The sequence below is a fragment of the Pyxicephalus adspersus genome, chromosome 8 (assembly GCF_032062135.1).
Source record: "Pyxicephalus adspersus chromosome 8, UCB_Pads_2.0, whole genome shotgun sequence".
Lineage (NCBI taxonomy): Eukaryota > Metazoa > Chordata > Amphibia > Anura > Pyxicephalidae > Pyxicephalus > Pyxicephalus adspersus.
The window spans coordinates 15,442,168-15,462,097 of NC_092865.1; the positions used below are offsets into that span (position 1 = coordinate 15,442,168).

Below are 19,930 nucleotides of genomic sequence, written 5' to 3' on the forward strand. Positions count from 1 at the left end.
TACAGCTCGTGTCTAGTATCCGGATAAAGGAACTTACTTAACAGTGCCATTGGAAGTTTCCTTTTAATTCCTGCACTTTATTAACTGATACAATTACATGAGCATGACAGGTTCACTTAAAGCATATTGAACCTTAGCAATAAAAATGTATCATAGCAAGTTTCTTTTATATGGTGTTTGAATTCATTTTGCTTTTTTTACACCTTCTTTTCACTTGGCGACTCTGCCAGTAATGCACTTCATGTTCTACAGTGGCAATAGAAGAGCAGAATTGTTACCCTACGGCAGGAAGTATTGATGGACTACAGATCTCTTTTTCCCCAACCTTGTCCAAAACAGAGAGAACTGAAAGTAAAAAAGTATGAAATATTTAGAGACCCCTGTCTGTGTATCAGTGGGAACATTTTGATCCTCTTTTTAGACATTGGAGCAGGGGTTCTATTGGAAGAATTCACCCATCTACACATCACTTTCTTTTCAGTGACAATAGTTTCCGGGAAAGAGAATTAAAAAAAGAGAAGGTGAATGCCTAGTGGGGACACAAACAGGAATACAAACTTGACAGAGGAAGAATATTATGGCTGTAGAAATAATTGAAATAAAAAAACTTAAAAAAAGGCCAATTAAATACCAATAGTTAATAAGTTTCTGAACATGGGTGTAGAATTTGGCCCCTTTGTGGTAAATACCCTTTTGGAACTACAGGTGCTAAACCCTGGCCTCCTCCACCTGAACTGTCAGCATGGCCTGGAAATGGAGTTGGCGCACTTCATTCCTCCAATTGGCTGACACATCGCATGAGATAACAGTGCAAAAAGCCAAGGACGGGAATGCTGACAGCAAGCTGCCGATTGCCAGGGAGAATAACACATAAGACGGAGGTGCCTGCACAGGAGCAGCTGGATCAGCTTTGGTTATCTGCTAAATCATATCTGACAACACAATTTTAGAAAAACTTTATAAACAGTATACTGCTTTGTAACTAACACAATGTTTTCGGAAAAAATATATATTGTCTGTAATATTGCTGTGCTTTATTTTTAGGATTGTATATAAAGATCTATAGATGCTTAAACTGTGTCAATAAGCTCCTTTAACAAGCAAATGCTAAAGAAAAATCAATTACAGTATAATCTATTGGTTTTCCGAAGAGTGAATCTTCCTGGGTTTAGGTCTAAAACAACCTTGAGACTTTGCTGTACTAAGTAACCATTCTTCATCTCTATTGTCAAATCTGTTCTGTACGGTGCTCTGTAAATCACCATCTGCTATGTTCAATGAGCATTTATAAAAACACCTTGTTAATGAAATCATGATGCTTCCCAAATCCGAATTCAGATTTCACCATGTCCAGGCCAAAAAGATCCAAAAAGATCATTGGTACTGAATTCTGTTTAAGAAAAGCTGCACTAGGTTAAAAGGTGTTTACTAAATGCAGTAACAGTGGTCACATTTGTCTTGCACTGGTTGCAATGCATCATAAGATATTTTGTCCCCAGTTGCTGGCTTTGTACTCCAAACCACTGGGAAAGATATTCCAAGTTTTGCAAGCGTTCCCATGAAAGTCCATGAAGCCGGTTCAGCAGCAGACCAACTTGAGATGCTCCATGAAGGGTTTAAAAAACACCCAACCTCCGGCTCAAAAAGTGATTTCAATCACTCAAATTTATTTTAGTAATAATCAGGGCTTTGGGTGCTAGAAGACTGGTTGACAGCAGTGAACCACAGTTGTTCTAAACTATTTAAACTTAGACTTAAAGTTACCCAAGGCTGTTTTACCAATGGCCAGCTTGCTTTGCTCATTGCAGCTTATCATAGTGGTCCTTATACAACAAATTCCAAAGAAGTGATAGCCAGGTAGCTATCTATTCTCCTGAGGCTCCAGTGCATTACAAAATGAATGCAACAATAAACTGATCCACATTTATACATGATATCCAAAGAACTTCCATATAAAGTCTGGCTGACAGGTGGAATAAAGAAAAAACTGGGCTGGTTCCAATTGTTGCCTTTCCTGCCAAAAAAGAAATGCTGGGGCTTAGCTTATATTACAAGGAGCAAAGATGGGGCTCCATAACATACAATCTGGTTGATTTAAGCACACAGCTCCAGTATACTGATTCCATTTTTTATGAATAGCCACCTGGCGCTTAACAAACATCTTTCCTTGCATAAAGATGTCTCCTGAAGAATGATGACTAGGAGAAATGTTCCCATTCTTGTGAGTGCTTGGGGCAGCAACGCTGGAACAGCACACCCAGGGTCCCCTATTCCTTCCCCAGCTATTAGGGATCCATCTTGAAAACAGAATGATTTTCCTATAAGAAAAGTCTGGAATAACAGGCTCCTTCAATCCCCAAATGCATCATAGGATTTTATTGAGTCATTTGAGCCTTAAAAATAACCCATCGGGATTGAAATATAGGAACAGCCATTGCTGGGAAAGAGGTCACCTGAAGTTGGGTAGTGCTGGGTTCTCAGTTGACAGACCGCACAAAACTGTCTCCCGGCTCCAAGTGTGCACTGTGTGAGGTCAGGAAGAGAAAAGCAGCAGTTGTCAGACTTCTGACCCCTGGACACTTCAACAACAGTGTCAGCTTTATACAAGGTAGGTAGAGATAAATAAGGGGGATATTAACTTTTCATGAAATACCTAAACATGTATTATTGTAATGGAGTGATTTCTGCAAAATTGTATGATATGTATATTGCAACCCAGCTTCTAAACACAACCCTATAGTCCGGTGCATGGCACCCCTCTGCACCAGGTACATGAAATATATATACACGAACACACATATAAAGGCCAGACATAGTCAACTCATTCCAAATTTGTAACTGCCTGCCATTAGAAAGGGGATTTACAGCTTTGTTTGTATCAGTGCCTCCTTCATGGCATGCCAAGGAGTATCCAGAGTGCCGGTCAATGCGCGATCTGGAATGCGTCTCAACCTCCAGATGAAATGGGAACAACCAAATGAAATAGCTCTACAAAATTACTCCTGTCTTATAGAAAATGAGAACATTGTTTTCAATGATAGGATGATAAAATTACTTAAAACAACCATTTAACAGTTTTCCACCTCACCTTGCAAGAGTACAGAACCAAATAAATCAGATTTACACAAAATAAGAAACAACAAAGCCAGATGGTGAATTAAAGAATAAGATAAAACGAGCTTATTCCGCAATATTTAGCTGATATCTAGAGATTTTCCCTGTAGTACTTCCGTTTAGCCACTAGGTGTCAATAGTCAGCATTGATCAACCCGCTTCTTTTGAGCCCAGGTCATTCTAAATCTGCCCCAGGCTAAATCTGGGCAGTGAAAGGAAAAGCAGACGAGTGGTGGGATCATTTCTGTTGCACTTTCCTCTCCTATTTGCATGCTTTTTGGATATGTAGTTACTTGCTCCGTTCAATCCAGCATAGCATATCCTTCCTGTGTCTTTTTCAGTAAAAATTGCAAAAAAAATGTCCATGGCAATTTGAAGGCTATTGTGCATTCTACTATGCCTGCAGCAGTGGCATTGTCCATGTTCTGCCACATCATGTAATTGTGCTCAGCCAGTGCTAATCACCTGATGGTTCTTGGCGGGGGCCAGCACTGTAAGCCAATCAGAGCTGCTCTTACATCAGCTGAAGTGAGTGACTGTCCACTCCAGCCCTCACTTAGGTTTTAGGAGATAGTGGTCAAGCAACCTTTAAGCAAACTCTTTCTGAAAAAGGTAAGTATGTTTTTGTAAAATTACATGGGCAGCGTAGCATACAATCCATGGCCAATGCTATGCTATGCTGACAAACACCAGCACATCATACAAACTCCATAATAGATAATGCCCTTGGACAGCCCTTACTCTAGAAACCAGAACTTCAAGGAAACATTGCTAGGCACATTGGTCACCCTAATTTGTATGTTTATGCTAAATATAATGGTGGGTTTGCCTTAACCTGCTTGTTTCGAGTAGTTTGAAGCCATCTCTGATAATTTATTGGAAGAGTCAGTGCAAATAATTAAAGGTTGCATACGTCCTGACGCGTTTCGCCAAAATCTGGCTTCCTCAGGGGTTTAGATGTAGAAAGAGTTGTATGATCTATTAGTGATTTAGAAGAGATATAATACATGCATTTAAAACATTGTCACAAATACATCAACCAATATATATCGCGCCGGGACGTACGCGACCCTTTTGGTCCTACCTTTTGATTTCTAATCACTGTATGGCGGTAGGACACCTATGTATAGTATACCTATCCCATTCCAGTGAATGTTATACAGGACCAGAGATACAATACAATAATTGATTGTACACTGTAATTATGTATGAATCAACTAGGTATAAAACATATTAATTATTTGCACTGAATCTCTGATCCTCAAACCTCGTACTTTCCACTTCGTAATTTTTGTATGTTTATGATCGAAACTGGCCACAGATATTTATGGTCAGATACATCTGCACACCTAACCATCCTCTAATAGATTGCCTATACTTGGGGCCACAGAGACCCTATAGCTAGTAAATGCTAGTTAATATTTTTTCTTTTCTTTTTGGCAATATTAAGCTATTATGAATGGAAGGGTCCTTCAAACAACCGGTAAAAAAATGTTATTAATAGGAAAAAGACTACAAGGCTGGAAAAAGATGGAAATCCTACACCTATAGCCCTTTCCACGCGTCCGTATATCAATAAAGCAAGCTATATCTGTTCCTGTGGAGCGTGTGTGTAATGTGACTCCAGGATAGTACGATCTAAGAAGCCCCCAGTGGTCGAAGCCTATGTTCCTCTCACAACAAGTTCATACAAATATGTGAATCATGGCGTCTCGAAAACTGCTAACATATGGGGGCTCTCGTCTTGCAGCTATGTGGACTTTTCAAACCCTTGTGTCATTCCATTCACAAATAGAATAGCCAAGAATGGACGTTACTGGCACCGAGTGTCCTCTACAAATAGATTTTACACGGTGCCGGTGTGTGTCGTGACCACAGGTTCCTTTTCGCTTCCCATTTTTATCCTTCAAACTTTAATTCCCAGCTATTTTCATACATAGCTTGCCGTCAGTTCCAACCCTGAGGGGGCAATGAGTCCCTATTTACTCTGTCATGTCTGTGATGGCTCTCTGGGGTATATTTGCAGGCTGCTATACAAACAAATTCATCTGCTGTCATCTCTTTCAAATATTTGTCTTATTTAAGAAGCCGTCCTACCAGGGAGACGAGAAGAGAGAGAGAGGGAGAGTAGTTGGAAGCGACAAGTTACCACAAGTGCAGCATTTATCTTTAACCTCGTCATAACCGTAAGGGATTCAATGACACAAGTCTTATGAATGGACAGGCAGGAGCCAGGGGCTTGGAAATCCATACTAGGAAAGCTCCTTGAATAACAAAAATGCAGTAATGAAGAGTATGGGCCAAGTGCATCAGGCAGCAACCCGTAAAAAACCCCAAAAAGAAGTCAACTATTATCCGAATATCATTATTGTAATTTAATATTAATTTGTATTTATTTAGCACCAACATATTACGCAGCACTTTAGAAAGTCCATAGTCATATGGTTCACTGTCGCTCAATGGGTCCGAAAACCTAGTACCCCTACCATAGTCATATGTCATTAATAGTGTATGGACAATTTGGGGTGAAGCTAATTAATCTAACTGCATGTTTTTGGGATGTGGGAGGAAACCGGAGGGCCCAGACGAATCCCATGTAAACACTAGGAGAACCTGCAAACTCCATGCAGATAGTGTTCTGGTCAGTTTCGAACTGGGACCTAGCCCTGCAAAGGCAAAAGTGCTAACCACTGAACCAACCATGCTGCCCCATGTCATAATCTCAAAGATGATCAGTCACTACAGTTCAGGTTTTTAATAGCTCAGTAGCAGGAAATTGACCTCTTCCTGATGGCACCTTATTTGCAAGTCATTGGATTCTGTGTTTGGCAAAGCAGGGGGTTATCCTCACTCTTCTGGACAAATACAAATTTTGACGTGTTTGGAGAAACAAAGCCAAAGTTTAAGGAGGAGAAAACCCTAACACAAGCCAAGTCTTTAGACAAATGAATCCTGCAGATGATTTGTTACCTTGGGGGATGAGAATTCATTCTGCAAATACTATCCCAGGTGGCCAGAAAAGCGGAAACATTTGACCGGTGAGTGCAAGATCTTGCATTCTGATTTATTTCAGATTTATTCTGCTGCACTTTGGTTTCTGTACCTTGCACATTGCAAAAGCTGTTTTGCAAAGCACTGGCTCTTGGATGCAATAAGCCATAGCAGCCAATCAGAGGCCACCCCTGACTTAGGAGAATGAATTCTGATTGGTTGCTGAGGGTAAAATAGGCCTGCATATGCTAGATTTAGGGATTTGGGTCTGTTTTAATAAAGCTCTCCAAGAGTGGAGAATATAGAATATCATGAGAGAACATGGCTGATCCAGCAATTATTAATATTATTATTAATATAATAACAAGATTTATATAGTGCGCACATATTAAGCAGTACTGTACATGAAATAATCTGAATCGATTTCTAAATCATTTGACATTAAATGGCAAATGTTTTCAATCCTGGGCCAGATCCCTTCCAAGTTTGCTGGATCATCCATGTTCTTCCATGATAGTCCATCTTCTGCAATCTTGGAGAACTCTAATAAATCAGACCCACTGTGTTAACGTGAAGTTGCAATAACCAGAACCGGGCTGATTTGTTAAGGGGCATCAAATGGGTTGATTTAATTCTGGGTGGTCAACTGGCATCAATTGGACACAATGCAAAATGGATTAAATGCCAACACTATGCACATTATCAGAGCAAGCCTGCCCATACATTCAAGTTACAAATTTGACATCATTAGGGGGCACTGAGCTGCACTGAATTAGGTGCCCATATACCTACCCCTATAGTATGGGTGCCCACACATTCACACTACAAAGCTTAGGCACCACAGCAGGGTTTATCCCAGAATTTTTTGATGACAAAATTGTTGGAGGGTGGCAGCCCCTGTATTGTGACCCAATTCTTCAGTAGTTACCCAAAAACAGCCGGGTGGTTACTAAAAAGTGCCGGGTGGTGCGCCCAGCTAAAAGAGGCTGGAGAGATCACTGCACAGGTATGTATAAAGAATTAGGAGCCCCTGATATACATAGCATTTCCATAGTAATGGTGCCCACAATCTCAAGTTACAATGTCACCCTCCAGCTATGGAACATAAATAAACATCAACTCTCTTGCTGCAGCAAGTCAAAGAAACTTCCAACACAATGTCACATTCCACGTCTTGTGGTTTAGGGTGCCCATACCTTTAAGTTAGAAAGCTGACATCAACATGGGGCAATGGGCTGCAAAATGAGTTAGGTGTCCCAACTACACCAAGGATTTCCATAGAATTGGGGCCAAATCATTCATTACAGCTTATGTGACATTGGGATACAGAATAAGGTGTCCCTATTATGCAAAGTCCCAGTGCAACCGTGGAACATAAATAAACTCCCTGCCATGCTGCAGCAAGTCAAAGGAACTTTCAATACAATGTCACATTCCAGAATCTTCTGGTATAGGGTGCCCTTAATCCAAGCTACAAAGTAGACATCAGCTGCAAAGTGAATTAAGTTCACCAACAAAACTTAAGAATTCCATAGTAAAGGTGCCAAACCATTCACGTTACAACACTTAGGTGTCACAGGGATGTATAAAGCATTAGCAGCCCCTGTTATGCATTGCATTTCCATAGTAAGGTGCCCACACATTCAAGCTACAATGTTACCATTGAACTGTGAAACATAAATAAACCTCCCCTCTCCTGCTGCAGCAAATCAAAGAAACTTCCAATACCATGGCACATTCCAGGATCGTATAGTTTAGGTTGTCCATACATAGAAGGTATAAAGCTGACATCAACAGGGGGTACTGGGCTGCAAAATAAAATAGGTGCCCTAACTATAGTCAATCATATTACAATGTTTAGGTGAGATGCAGAAAAAGTTAGATGTCCCCAATATGCATAGCATAGGATAGTAATGGTGCCACTGCATTCTTCTACACTGAATATCATCACAATCTCTAAACTATGGAACATAAATAAATCTCTACTACAACTTCCAATACAATAGCACTTTCCAGTGTCTTGCTGTTTAGGGTGCCCATATATTCAAGTTCCACCATCAGGAGGCACTTGGCTGAAAAATGAATCAAGTGCCCCAACTACACCTATTTACTGTACAATGTTTAGGTGGCACTGAGATGCGGAAAAAGTTAGATGTCCCCAATATGCATGGTAATGGTGCCACCGCATTCATCTACACTGAATATCAACACAATCTCTAACTATGGAACATAAATAAACCTCTACTGCAACAAATCCAATACCATGGCACTTTCCAGTGTCTTACTGTTTAGGGTGCCCAAATATTCAAGTTACATCATCAGGAGGCACAGGGCTAAAAAATGAATAAAGTGCCCCAACTACCTAGGATTTCCATAATAAAGGTTCCCATTCATTCACAATGCAATATTTATGCGGCACTGGGCTGCAAAATGAACTAGGTGCCCCCATTATGGCTAGCATTTCCAAAACAAAGGTCCACACACACTAAAATTACAACTATACAACATAAACCTCCACTCATAGAAACTTCAATTCCCATGGCACATTCCAGGATCTCCTGGCTTAGGTTGCCCTTACAAGTTACAAAGCCAGCAAGGGGCACTGGGCTGCAAAATAAATGAAATGCCCCCATTATGCACAGCATTTCCTTAACAAAGGTGCTCATACATTCAAGTTACAATGTCACTCTATCCATGCAACATAAATAAATCAGCAAGTCATGCATGTAACTTTTTATAAGAAGTTGTATGAAGTGTAACAAGGAGATCCAACATTAGCTGGGGCACTACAAATACCAGCAAGTGCTGTCAAGCCATTGACTTACGTTCTTGCAGTGGGAGAGATGTATCCACTCCTTGTCCTTTGGGCTCCTAAATGCATTTGTCTGCATTTGTCCGCGCAGCGAGGATCCAAATGGAAATCAGAAGCCTTGTGAGTGGTTGAGGTGGTGGCTGGCACTGTGGCACCTCTGCATGGCTGGCAAGCTGGTGGCACCGGTGCCCATCAGTGACACATGGCACGTTCCTGCGAAGTTATGGGGGGGAAAGAAGGAAGGAGAGGAGTGCAGGGGAGCCGATCGCTGCAGATTGCCTGTGACTGCCCAGCGGTGTTAGATTTCAGCACACACTGATTCCTGATGACATCAGCAGCTGCTGTGTACTATGTGTGTGTGTGTGTGTGTGTGTGTGTGTCAGGGGGGCTCCACCCACTGCAAGCCAGGGCCAGACTTGGGGGGCTATTCAGTGGGCAGCATGGAAATCAAATCCACCCAGGGCAGGAAGTCATTCAGGACAGTAGGACTGCAGATGTGCAAATATTGGAAAGGAAATGCAACTTTTTTTTTTTATTTCCAATTCAGCAGTTGCAAATGAAATGAGGAAATTTGGGGGCCCCCAATGCAGAAAAATCTAATGCATTTGGCCCTACCCTAAAAATTGTCCATGTTGCAACACTTTGGCTTGGGCGATGTAGGGGCATTCGAGGTTCATAGGTAGCATAGTGAATGCCTAGGGCACACTTTTTTGGCTAGCGAGCTACTTTTAGAATGATAATAAAAACGCTAAATGTATATTTATTTATATAAATATACAGAGTATACTTTAGATTTAACATATATATTGTTTACTTGGCATAACAGTATGAATATGTATGGCACAATACTTTTTTGGACATTACCTTACTTTGCATAGTCCGGACAGTAGTTGCTGGTAGCCAGCCTCAAACAGACTTCCCAATGATCATTAGTCATGGTAGAATGGTATTTGGACTTTCTGTGTGCGGTAGAGTTTATTTTGAAAGGCAGGGCTCCGTGATCTACCGGCAGATCGCGATCCACGTATTGGACACCACTGGTCTAGGGCAGTGGTCACCAATCTTCCACGGACCACTAAAATCACCGGCTCCCAACCGCGCATGCGGGTGTCACTCAAAGAGTGACATCATTATGACATAACCCCGCCCACTCTCCCATCACAGATCTGAGCCTGCAGTAGGAGAGTGGGTGGGTTGTGTCCAGGGATACAACCCACCCACTTACCTGAGCCTGGGAATTGTACTAGGGACGTGGTCCGCGGCTCTGGCCAGTGCGTCCCCCCAGCGAAGTCCTTCTCCTGACCCCGCTCCGGGGTGCACCGACCAGAGCCACGGACCACCAAAATTTTCATGCGGACCATCGGTTGGCAACCGCTGGTCCAGGGCATTATTGAATCCCTAGGGTTCCTTGGGAGTTTTTTAGGGGTTCCCTGAGCTATTAGCAATCTGTGTCTCTTGGGTCAGTTTAACCTCCTGGGCGGTTCATTGCTGTCGGGATTTATATGTAACAAATGCAGTACATTGTCTTTCATGAAAATTTATTTTATATTAATTCTTAGGCATAACTCACTGAAATATGTCCAATATTTATTAAACTTAATAATAAACTTGAAATAAAAAACTCAAAAATCTGTTATAACAAGGGTGCATAAAAAAACTGAAACTTGTAATATAACTGTACAGTAGCAAATATTATAATAATAACTGTATTGGATTCAATACAAAATAATTAGAATCTTCCGGCCACACTCCCTCCCACGCACCAACGTCACCGGGAACTCCCGGGGAACGTCAGCGCAATCACCGGGGACAGATCGGAGGAAGAGGATGTGGCCAGAGTATGGGATCCGACGGGCAGGACAATGGAGGACGCCGGTGGGTAAGTGTTTATTTTTTATGTTTTTAGCTACCCTGAGTGTGGCTCGGGGTTACTGCTTTCAGCATGTTTTTTTTTTACCCCAAGCCACACTCGGGGTTACAACTAGGGAGGTTAACTGACACCAATGACCTTTTATCTGTAAGGGTGACATTCTTCCCAGTGATTACCACACTAAAGCAATTTATTATATAAGGGGTTACCTAAAGGCCTCTAAGGTATATTAAAGGTTCCCACGTGTTAAAAAGGTTGAGAAACATTGACCTAGGGTGATTTGAATGCTTTTTAGGTTGGCAAGAAGCAGGGTGGAAAAAGTGCAATTGTCCCTATTACGAGCCTGGCATGTAAGGGATGTTTTAAAAATGGGCAGCTTGGGCAATAACCCAGAGACCCCATTTTCCAGCTGTGAAATTGAAGCTCCCAGAGACCCATTTGGTGTAAAACTATCCCTGTGCAATGTGTGCCCTTTTATGCAAGGAATGTTTTAGACAAAATGGGTCTCTGGGCAAATGTGAAGTGTGTCTAAAAAATGTGATCACTGGTGGCCATGTTGTCAGGTGGCACAATGATGGAATAGTGTTGAAGAGGTGTGTAAGTTAGGTGCAGGTACCCTGGGGTATAGGGACAGATATTCAGGTTGCTGGGCACATTTGTAGCACCATTTGGCACAAAGGAACAAGCTTTGCAAAAGGAAAATGAATGCAAGTTTTAAAAGGAGAAAGGAGTCACCCCAGGTACTTCAAGACTAGAGTTGGATTGATCTACTGTGGTTCCAATGGAGACCACAGTAGATCAATCCAACAATAATTGCCAATAATGGGTCCAGATTCCCATGTTATGAAGAATTAAGAGTGAATTCTGAATCTGATTAGCATGTAAAGTCTTCCAAATATATCAGTCCAATTTTGCAAACGTTCAAGTGTAGCACTTCAATGATTCAGTCAAAAGGAGAGCTGATGAAGTTTTTCAAATTCTTGAACCTGCTATGCCTATGGAGCATTGCCATGCCTGTGGCCAGAACTTCTATAAATACAAATGCAGTTAACAGGTTAGGGGGTGAACAGTTGCCACAAGCTTTTCTTAAATGTAGTGGTTGACCTTTGCGCTATCATTAGAAGTGACTCAGGTGGCTACAAAGTTACCAGATCGCTTCTACACTTTTGTATCTGACATGACCAGACTCAACCGCCTGCTTATCTCTCTTCCTGGTCCAGGGCTTTAAGGTATAATTTTCAAAGTTCACCAAAAGTGGTTCAAAATAGGCAAGAACTGCCAAATTTGGTCTTAGGAAAAACAATTAAACAATAAAGTTCAAAGCAAATTGTTAGAATTTATAAAAAAATGTAATCATCATTATATGTTTTAGGGAATGAAATGATGTGTAGTATTATAGAGCTATCTCTCCTGGCACCGGACATTGCCCACTTTGCTTTGGTGCTCCAGATTGTGGGCCACCACTATTTATTGTCTATGGAGCTGCCGCAGGGTGAAGCTGCTTGTAAGGTCTCCCCAAAGCATGAGGAAGTGGTAACTGGATCACAACCTCATAGCCAATATGAATTTACCCCAAGGGCATTCATTTTGTTTTTCTTTGTTTTAAAATCAGCAAAGCAAGACACCAGTAAAACCAGTGCAACTTTGGTGCCCACTAGTAAAATCCTTAATAGGGTATTGGATTGGGTTTACATGCCCAAAATACAATAGTGGACAACAAACCTTAGGGGTCTTTTTATAAAGCCAATGAATCTTGCTCAAATTTCAGAATAAACTCTATGGCTTTGGATGCAGCACAACAATGGTCAGGTGATTGATTGCAGAAAATATTGCAGGGATATAAGGATCATGGAAAAACTTAAAAGAATTATAGATTGTTTGTCAATCCACACATATGTATTTCAGCTGGGTATGTAGCTGTTTGCCTCCGCTGACACAAAACTATCTTTTGCAATATAAATCTATAAAATACTGGCAAAGGCAGCTTTACAAAATGTTAGCATGAGATAACGTCCAATGTATTTAGCCCTCTCCTTTGGTATTCTCCATGCCGGAGGGGCTTGTTCTCGTTTACACTACACAATGCCACAAGCTGGCAAAAAATGTACCCTCAGTTTGTGGCAGATAAGAACAAAATCTTCTGTTTTCTAACAATCTTAGATCAATTACCATGGAACGCTAACATATGCATGCTTTTATCAATCTGTCACCTAAAAGGAACACATTTTGGAGCTTTTTATAACATGTCGCCTGACATTCCACCTGGCCTACATTCGTTCCGTGACCATCCTTCCAATAAGGCATTGCCCCTTGGAGAGGTTTAATTTTGCAGCACCGGCCCATTAGTACGTCAGGGCAGCTAAACTAAACCAGGGTTCCTCCAAAGGCTGCAAGGGGTTCCTTGAGCTGTGGATGATTGGCCTCCTATTTGATGATGCTTTTATAGTTCTGGGGCCAGATCCACGTGGAAGGGCCACTTTAATTCCTCTAATGACCTCAGTCTTGTCTATAAAACAAGCCACAACTGTAAGTGTGACCACTGGCCACCAATACTTTTTCCCCACTATCCCCCAATAAAAGGTTTCCCTAGACATGACTATACCTTCATGAGTTCCTCAGGGGTGAAAAATTTGAGAAATTCTGCTCTCATGATTGGCTGCCCCTGTACACTCCAAATTTCATGCCAATCATGAACCCGTACCTAAGGAAGCAGGGTGAGAGGGCCATGTCATTGAATTTTAGCTTGTGTTGACTAGCAATGGCAGCTAGCTTTTAGGTGTCTTCAGCTTGCATATGACATCATTTGAAACGCTTCTGTATTCATTCACTGACAATTACATTTGTCCTGCTGTTAATAAATGCAGTTTCTTCTAAACTGAATTTGACATTCACCTTGCATAAGCCTTCTTGCGCCTGCTTTTTCTCTTTTTGCAGTGAATGGTAAAAAAGTTCAAAAAATCAAAAGCTCAGAAAACTTTAAACCATCTGTCCATTCTCCTCGTTAGTGGTCTGTACTGTTAAAAAAATATCTGCTCAAAAAACTAAATTTTACAATTCACCACTTCCACACCACTCTGATGTATCAATCTGGGGCATGAGCTGGAGATGTGCCTAAAAAGTAGGCAGAAGGAAAAGTCAGTAATGTCTGTGGTCTTCCTTCTGTTGATCCATTCCCAATATTAACTTACCATGCCTTGGGAAGAAGTGGCTATCATAGAAGAAAGCAGGGCTTTGATTCCACATGTCAAAGCTAATGGCTGATAAAGTGATAATTCAAAGGACCGAAGAAGAAAAAGGGGAAATCACAAAACCACAGAATAAATGAGAAAGGAACAGGGAGATCCTTGTACTGCAGATCCTCGGGTAGAGCTTTCTTTCCAGCAAGGAGAACAGTAAGCAACACAGTAGCCACATTACCAAATCTCATTCCCATTCATTTTTTGGGAATAATAGTCAGACAGAGGTGCCTTGGATGATCTCACACCATGGATATCAAGCTATGCAACTGAAGAACTTATCTTTGTAAATGTTTTGCTTAAGTACAGTAAGCATTTGTAAATACAGCATAACAATTCCTTATAATATGAGTTCAGGTCCACTTTAAAAAACAACAATTACTTATTTTAGGCTGAAACACAAACTACAAAAGTGGGACGCCCAATACAATCCAGTAAAAAAGAAAAAGCAGTCCAAACACCTGTCACGCTGCAACTGTAACCTTCTCAAATGTGGAATTATCTTAATCCTACTGATTCATTTTAATTGGTTATCACTGAAATAAATAATTATGTTCATGCCTGTAGTGCCACTATTTTCCCCACCCATGAACTGTATACTGATAACTAACAAGCTCCTGTATAATAAATACATCATGATATCTTCTTTAGTGGACTAATAATAGTGTAATTTGTCCATAAGTACTATTAATGTGGATGTGGATAGATTAAGTTTTCTCGTTGAAATAACACGGAATTGCCAAACTTTGAAAGTAAGTTCTATATTAATTTTATTTAAAATGAGAAAATCCCTCTACAATAATGAATTTGGAGCCTGCTTAGTCTCAATTACTGGAGTCTATCCTAGGTGGATATAGTACAGCCATCCAAAATCTTTGATTGCTGTAAGTTTGAGACATCTGAGAAGTCTCAGCAGCAGCCCCATGTTCCACATACATCTATATAAATGTTTTATTCAACATAGAAAAAAGTGACCGCCTGTTAAGTAATCCCACAGAAGTATTATGACAACTGTCACTTGGATTCAAGCTCACATATAATATTATCATATAGTACTCACATATACCGGTAGTAGAAACATATAACACACATATATATAAACATTCCCCTTGTTAAGAAATAAATTGTCCATTAAAGAACAGAAATAAGTCACAGTTTCTGATGCGTTTCACCAATTGACTTTTTCAGGGGAGAGCGAGGCATATAGCAAAAACTGGGTAACAGAGGTTAACATAAACCATATGTCACTTTTAGGTAGTGTTTCTTAATGGACACTACATCTCTTAAAAATAGGAAGAATACTTTGTAACTACATTACTACAAATGAAACAATATAACTCTGTATAATATTATTTCAATTTTATTTACTATTTTTCTCATTAAATTCATATTCACTGCCAAAAAACTCTTTCCTAAATCTTGGACCTCAAACTAATAGGAGTTCAAACGATTTCGTTTTATGATTGTTTCTCTAAGGGGTTGGCAATTAGTATTCTTACCACAAAAATAAGAGGGATATCCACTCTGGACCTATTTCCTTGGGATAAATGCTCTGATATAACCTCATCACACGCACGGCTACAAGACTTTTCTAGTGCTGCCCCAATTCTCTGGAATGGTCTTCCTTGTCCTATTCGGCTTGTTCCTACTTTCTGCTCATTTAAAAGAGCATCCAAAACCCGTTTTTTCAAACTTGCCTACCCGTCTTCTTCTGTCTTTTGAAACAATCACTACTTCCCACACTACATATCTCTCCTCTTATTGTGTGTGAAATTCCCCCACCTACTAGAATGTAAGCTCTTCCGGGCAGGGTCCTCTCCTCCTGGGTCACTGTCTGTTTTGTTCTGTCATTTGCAACCCCTATTTAATGTACAGAGCTGCGTAATATGTTGGCGCTATATAAATCCTGCTTATTATTATTAATAATAATAATAATAATATATTATTATAAACATAAAATACATATAATATTATCACTTAATGCTCACATATAATATAAACATAAAATACTCACATATAATATTACCATATAATGCTCACAGATATTATCATGCAATACTCACATATAATATGATATAATGTTCACATATAATATTATATAATGCTCACATATAATATTATATAATACTCACATATAATATGATATAATGCTCACATATAATATGATATAATGTTCACATATAATATTTTATAATACTCACATATAATATTATATAATGCTCACATATAATATTATATAATATTTACACATAATATGATATAATGTTCACATATAATATTATATAATATTTACACATAATATGATATAATGTTCACATATAATATTATATAATACTCACATATAATAATATATAATGCTCACATATAATATTATATAATGCTCACATATAATATTATATAATACTTACACATAATATGATATAATGTTCACATATATTAATATATAATATTCACATATATTATTATATAATACATATAATTTTATATAATGCTCACATATAATATTATCATGTAATGCTCCCAGACATTTTAGGCGGAAAAATACACAAGCACAATCTAACTAATGGGTGAGATTTGGGAGCCAAACTGGGGTACAAATAGTACAACGTTGGAAGCCTATGCAATGGGAAGACACCTATCCCAGGGAAATAATGATAATCAGCTGAGCAAATCATTTCCTGCCATGTTTTCATGAGGGCAGATGGAATATGTTAACACATCTAAAATGTCCATAGACATAACAATCATCACTTTCTGGCTAAAACAAACCATATCTATGGTACATTTGATGTTCAGATTTGATAAGGTCGCCCCTCTGCTTACTGTTTCTGTTAGCCTGAAATTAGGCTTGACGTTAGCAAAGAGGGTGAATCTTAAATTTGCAATGAATGTTAGTGGGATGCCTAAAGTTAGGGTGATGTCACACGGTGAATTTCCCAGGAGAGCCTTCTGTTTACCTATTTGCTAGCCCGGGATTTTAATGAATGTAAAAGTAAAATGGGCACAGAGTGAGTGATAACTTACTAGGCTGCCTAATGAGGTATCAGATCCATTTTACTAGGGAAGAGGACTCAAGGGTTCTTACAGGCTTGACGTCGAGGTTATAGGGAGGGTTAGTGTTAGGGTTACAGGGATTAATAATGTAAGAGATTATGAGTTTATGAATAAATGATAGGTAAGTGTTAGGGTTACAGGGGAGATTTGTGTAATGGATTAGTTTAGGGTAAGTGCTAGGGTTAAGGGAAGGGTTAGTGTTAGGGGTATAAGGATCATTAATGTAAAAAAATTAATTTATGGTAAATGGAGGGTAATTGTAAGGGTTATGGGGATGACCAGTGTAAGGAATTAGTTTAGGGTTAAAGGGAGGGTTAGTGTTAGGGTTACAGGGGTGATAAATATAAGAGATTAGTTCAGGGTTGCAAGGTGGGTAAGTGTTCGGGTTATAGGGATTATTATTGTAAGAGATTATGAGTTTGTGAATAAATGATAGGTAAGTGTTAGGGTTTCAGGGATGAATATTGTAGTGAATTGGTTTAAGGCTACAGGGAGAGTTAGTGTTTGGATTACATGGAAGATTGATGTAAGGGATTAGTTTAGGGTTTCAGGGTGGGTAAATTCTAGGGGTTAATGGCAGGGTTAGTGTTAGGGTTATAGGGATGAACAATTTAAGGAATTAGTTTAGGGTTAAAGGGGTGATTAGTGCAAGGGGTCACTTCGAGGTTGTAGGGAGGGTAAGTGGAGGGTTTATTCTTAGCATTATTAAGAGGTTAATGTTAGGGTAACAATAAGGTAAGTATGAATCCTTGGGCAAATATGTGCAGTCCCAAAATGCATAGTATTCCAGCTACCCGTACCCTTCCTATTCTGGGATTTCAGGGCCTGAAAAACATGGGGGTCCTGGGCAATTGCCAAGTTTTCCCCACAGTAATCCCATCCCTGCAGTATATGTCAAGGGGTAACTGAGGAGGTTAATATTGGGGTTGGGGGGGGGGTATTGGAATTTTAGGAAAGGCTACTGTAAAGGTAATTGTAAGGGTTTTTGTGAAAGTTACAGAAAGAGTTAGTATTATAGAAAGATTAGTGTTAGAGAACAAGGAAGAACAGTGTGAGGGTTTGCGGTAGGTTTATGGATACAGGGAGGGATAGTTTGATGTTACAAGAAGTATAGAGTACAAGTGAGTATAAGGGTTACATTTAGCCCTCCGTGCTTTCCTAGACACTGGCTCACAAGGACCATTATAAATAATATAATCCAATCATTGTACCTGTCCTTATTCAGGACCCTGCATGGAGTTATTTCCAAATGTTCCATTTCCTTTCCTAACTTGAACTAAAAAAATTACATTTTGAATGAGAGTGGCTGCTACTGCCAGCCCTTCTACATTCCTGCAGTTCTAATAAATGAATATCATTGTATATGTCTTAGGGACACGACTTCACATGACTAGCGCAGCACATTGTGGTTTTTAACTAATTGCATAACTTTGCGAGGGAGCACTGTTTGCATTTGGCCATGTGAAGTCAGTCGCGCAGAACAAAAATACAATTTCTTATTTAAACACAGTAGAGTCTGTCAATGTATGAATGGGTAATTGCCTTAGTGGCCCTTTGGGACCCTAGAAATATCACTGAAACCTGTTGCTGATTAACCTGCACATTATCCATAACATGACATTGAAAGGGGAACCAGCAGGTGTGATACCCATGTCTTCCACAAGAGGGAGCGCTCAACACAGTACAGTGAATGATGTAGTAGTAACACAATTTTAGACATATGATGACGTCATAGTTCAAGTTTATTCTAATTATAAATAATCTGCTTCTGAGATAAAGCTCTTTAACATCAATCAATTAATTGCATAAAGTAATGTTCTTCACAGCTAAATTACATGCAAAAAGCTAAATACATTGCTGAGAGTTTGTATTCATTCCTGTGTTAGAGCACCCATTATTAATCTTTTAATGTAACGCGCCCCTGTTGGACAGCACAGTCAGTATGCCAAATAGATTATTATCATGAATATCCTCGACAGATGTAGTTTTGTTTTTCTTGGTTTAAAACATTTTTTATACAATAATATAAACATAAAAACACAACAGAACAATATTTTATTATACAGACAAAACATAAACAAACATATGTAAGCACGAGGAATATAAGGCGCATATATAGTAGTTTTGACCCATATATTAAATGTATTTTTCTTTGTAGTTTTTTTATATTTGCGAATTATAAGTTAAAAATTTCACCTGTTTTTTATGGCTTTTGTTTGCTTTAAGTGGGTTTAGCATTCTCATATTCAGTAGTTCTATGGGGATACAAAACTTCTTTTGAAGCAGCTATGAAGGTGGTCAGCTGCAGGTCAAATGCAGCTGTTCATGAATTCCAAAAGAGCTAATAAAGTGGAGCCAAACTGAACCATCATCAGAACAAGCAGGTTAGTTAAATGAGGGCTGTGTTGCTTATTATAAATATTTAAAATATAAAACTATTTTTCTATGTTTGCTTTGGCATTTGACCACATTCAATAATTTGCAATAATATATTGGATGCATAGCATAAAATAAAGCCATAGACAATATCCAGCAGTGGGTTCCCAAACAACATATTACGCATTACAAATATTGGAGATCTATATACAGGTAGTCCCCAGGTTAAAGACATCCAACATATGGACGACTCCTAGATACGAACAGGACTTCCCTGCTCCCTCTGTGCAGGACGGAGGCTTGACGGGGGGGGGGGTTTAGGGAGTCGGTTTGCATGACTTGCAGAAGAATTCTTTTGCTAAACACAGCTGAGGTTGTGGGTGATCCTAAGGACTGAGCTCTTTCTGCAACCTCTTGTAACTCTTTAATGACCAAGACAAACTCTGCAGTTGTTTCTATTTGCATATCAAAGCACAG

At 39.5% G+C, this 19,930-nt stretch overlaps 1 protein-coding gene across 1 annotated transcript in view; it reads right to left on the reverse strand.

The window, feature by feature from the left end:
* COL24A1 (collagen type XXIV alpha 1 chain) overlaps positions 1–9,207 on the reverse strand; it is a 165,414-nt gene extending 156,207 nt beyond the window's left edge. The window contains exon 1 of the mRNA XM_072419592.1: positions 8,931–9,207. Within this exon, the coding sequence (XP_072275693.1) occupies positions 8,931–8,986 (56 nt within the window). The 5' untranslated portion in view covers positions 8,987–9,207. The remainder of the gene's footprint in view (positions 1–8,930) is intronic.
* Between the last annotated feature and the right edge of the window lie 10,723 nt (positions 9,208–19,930).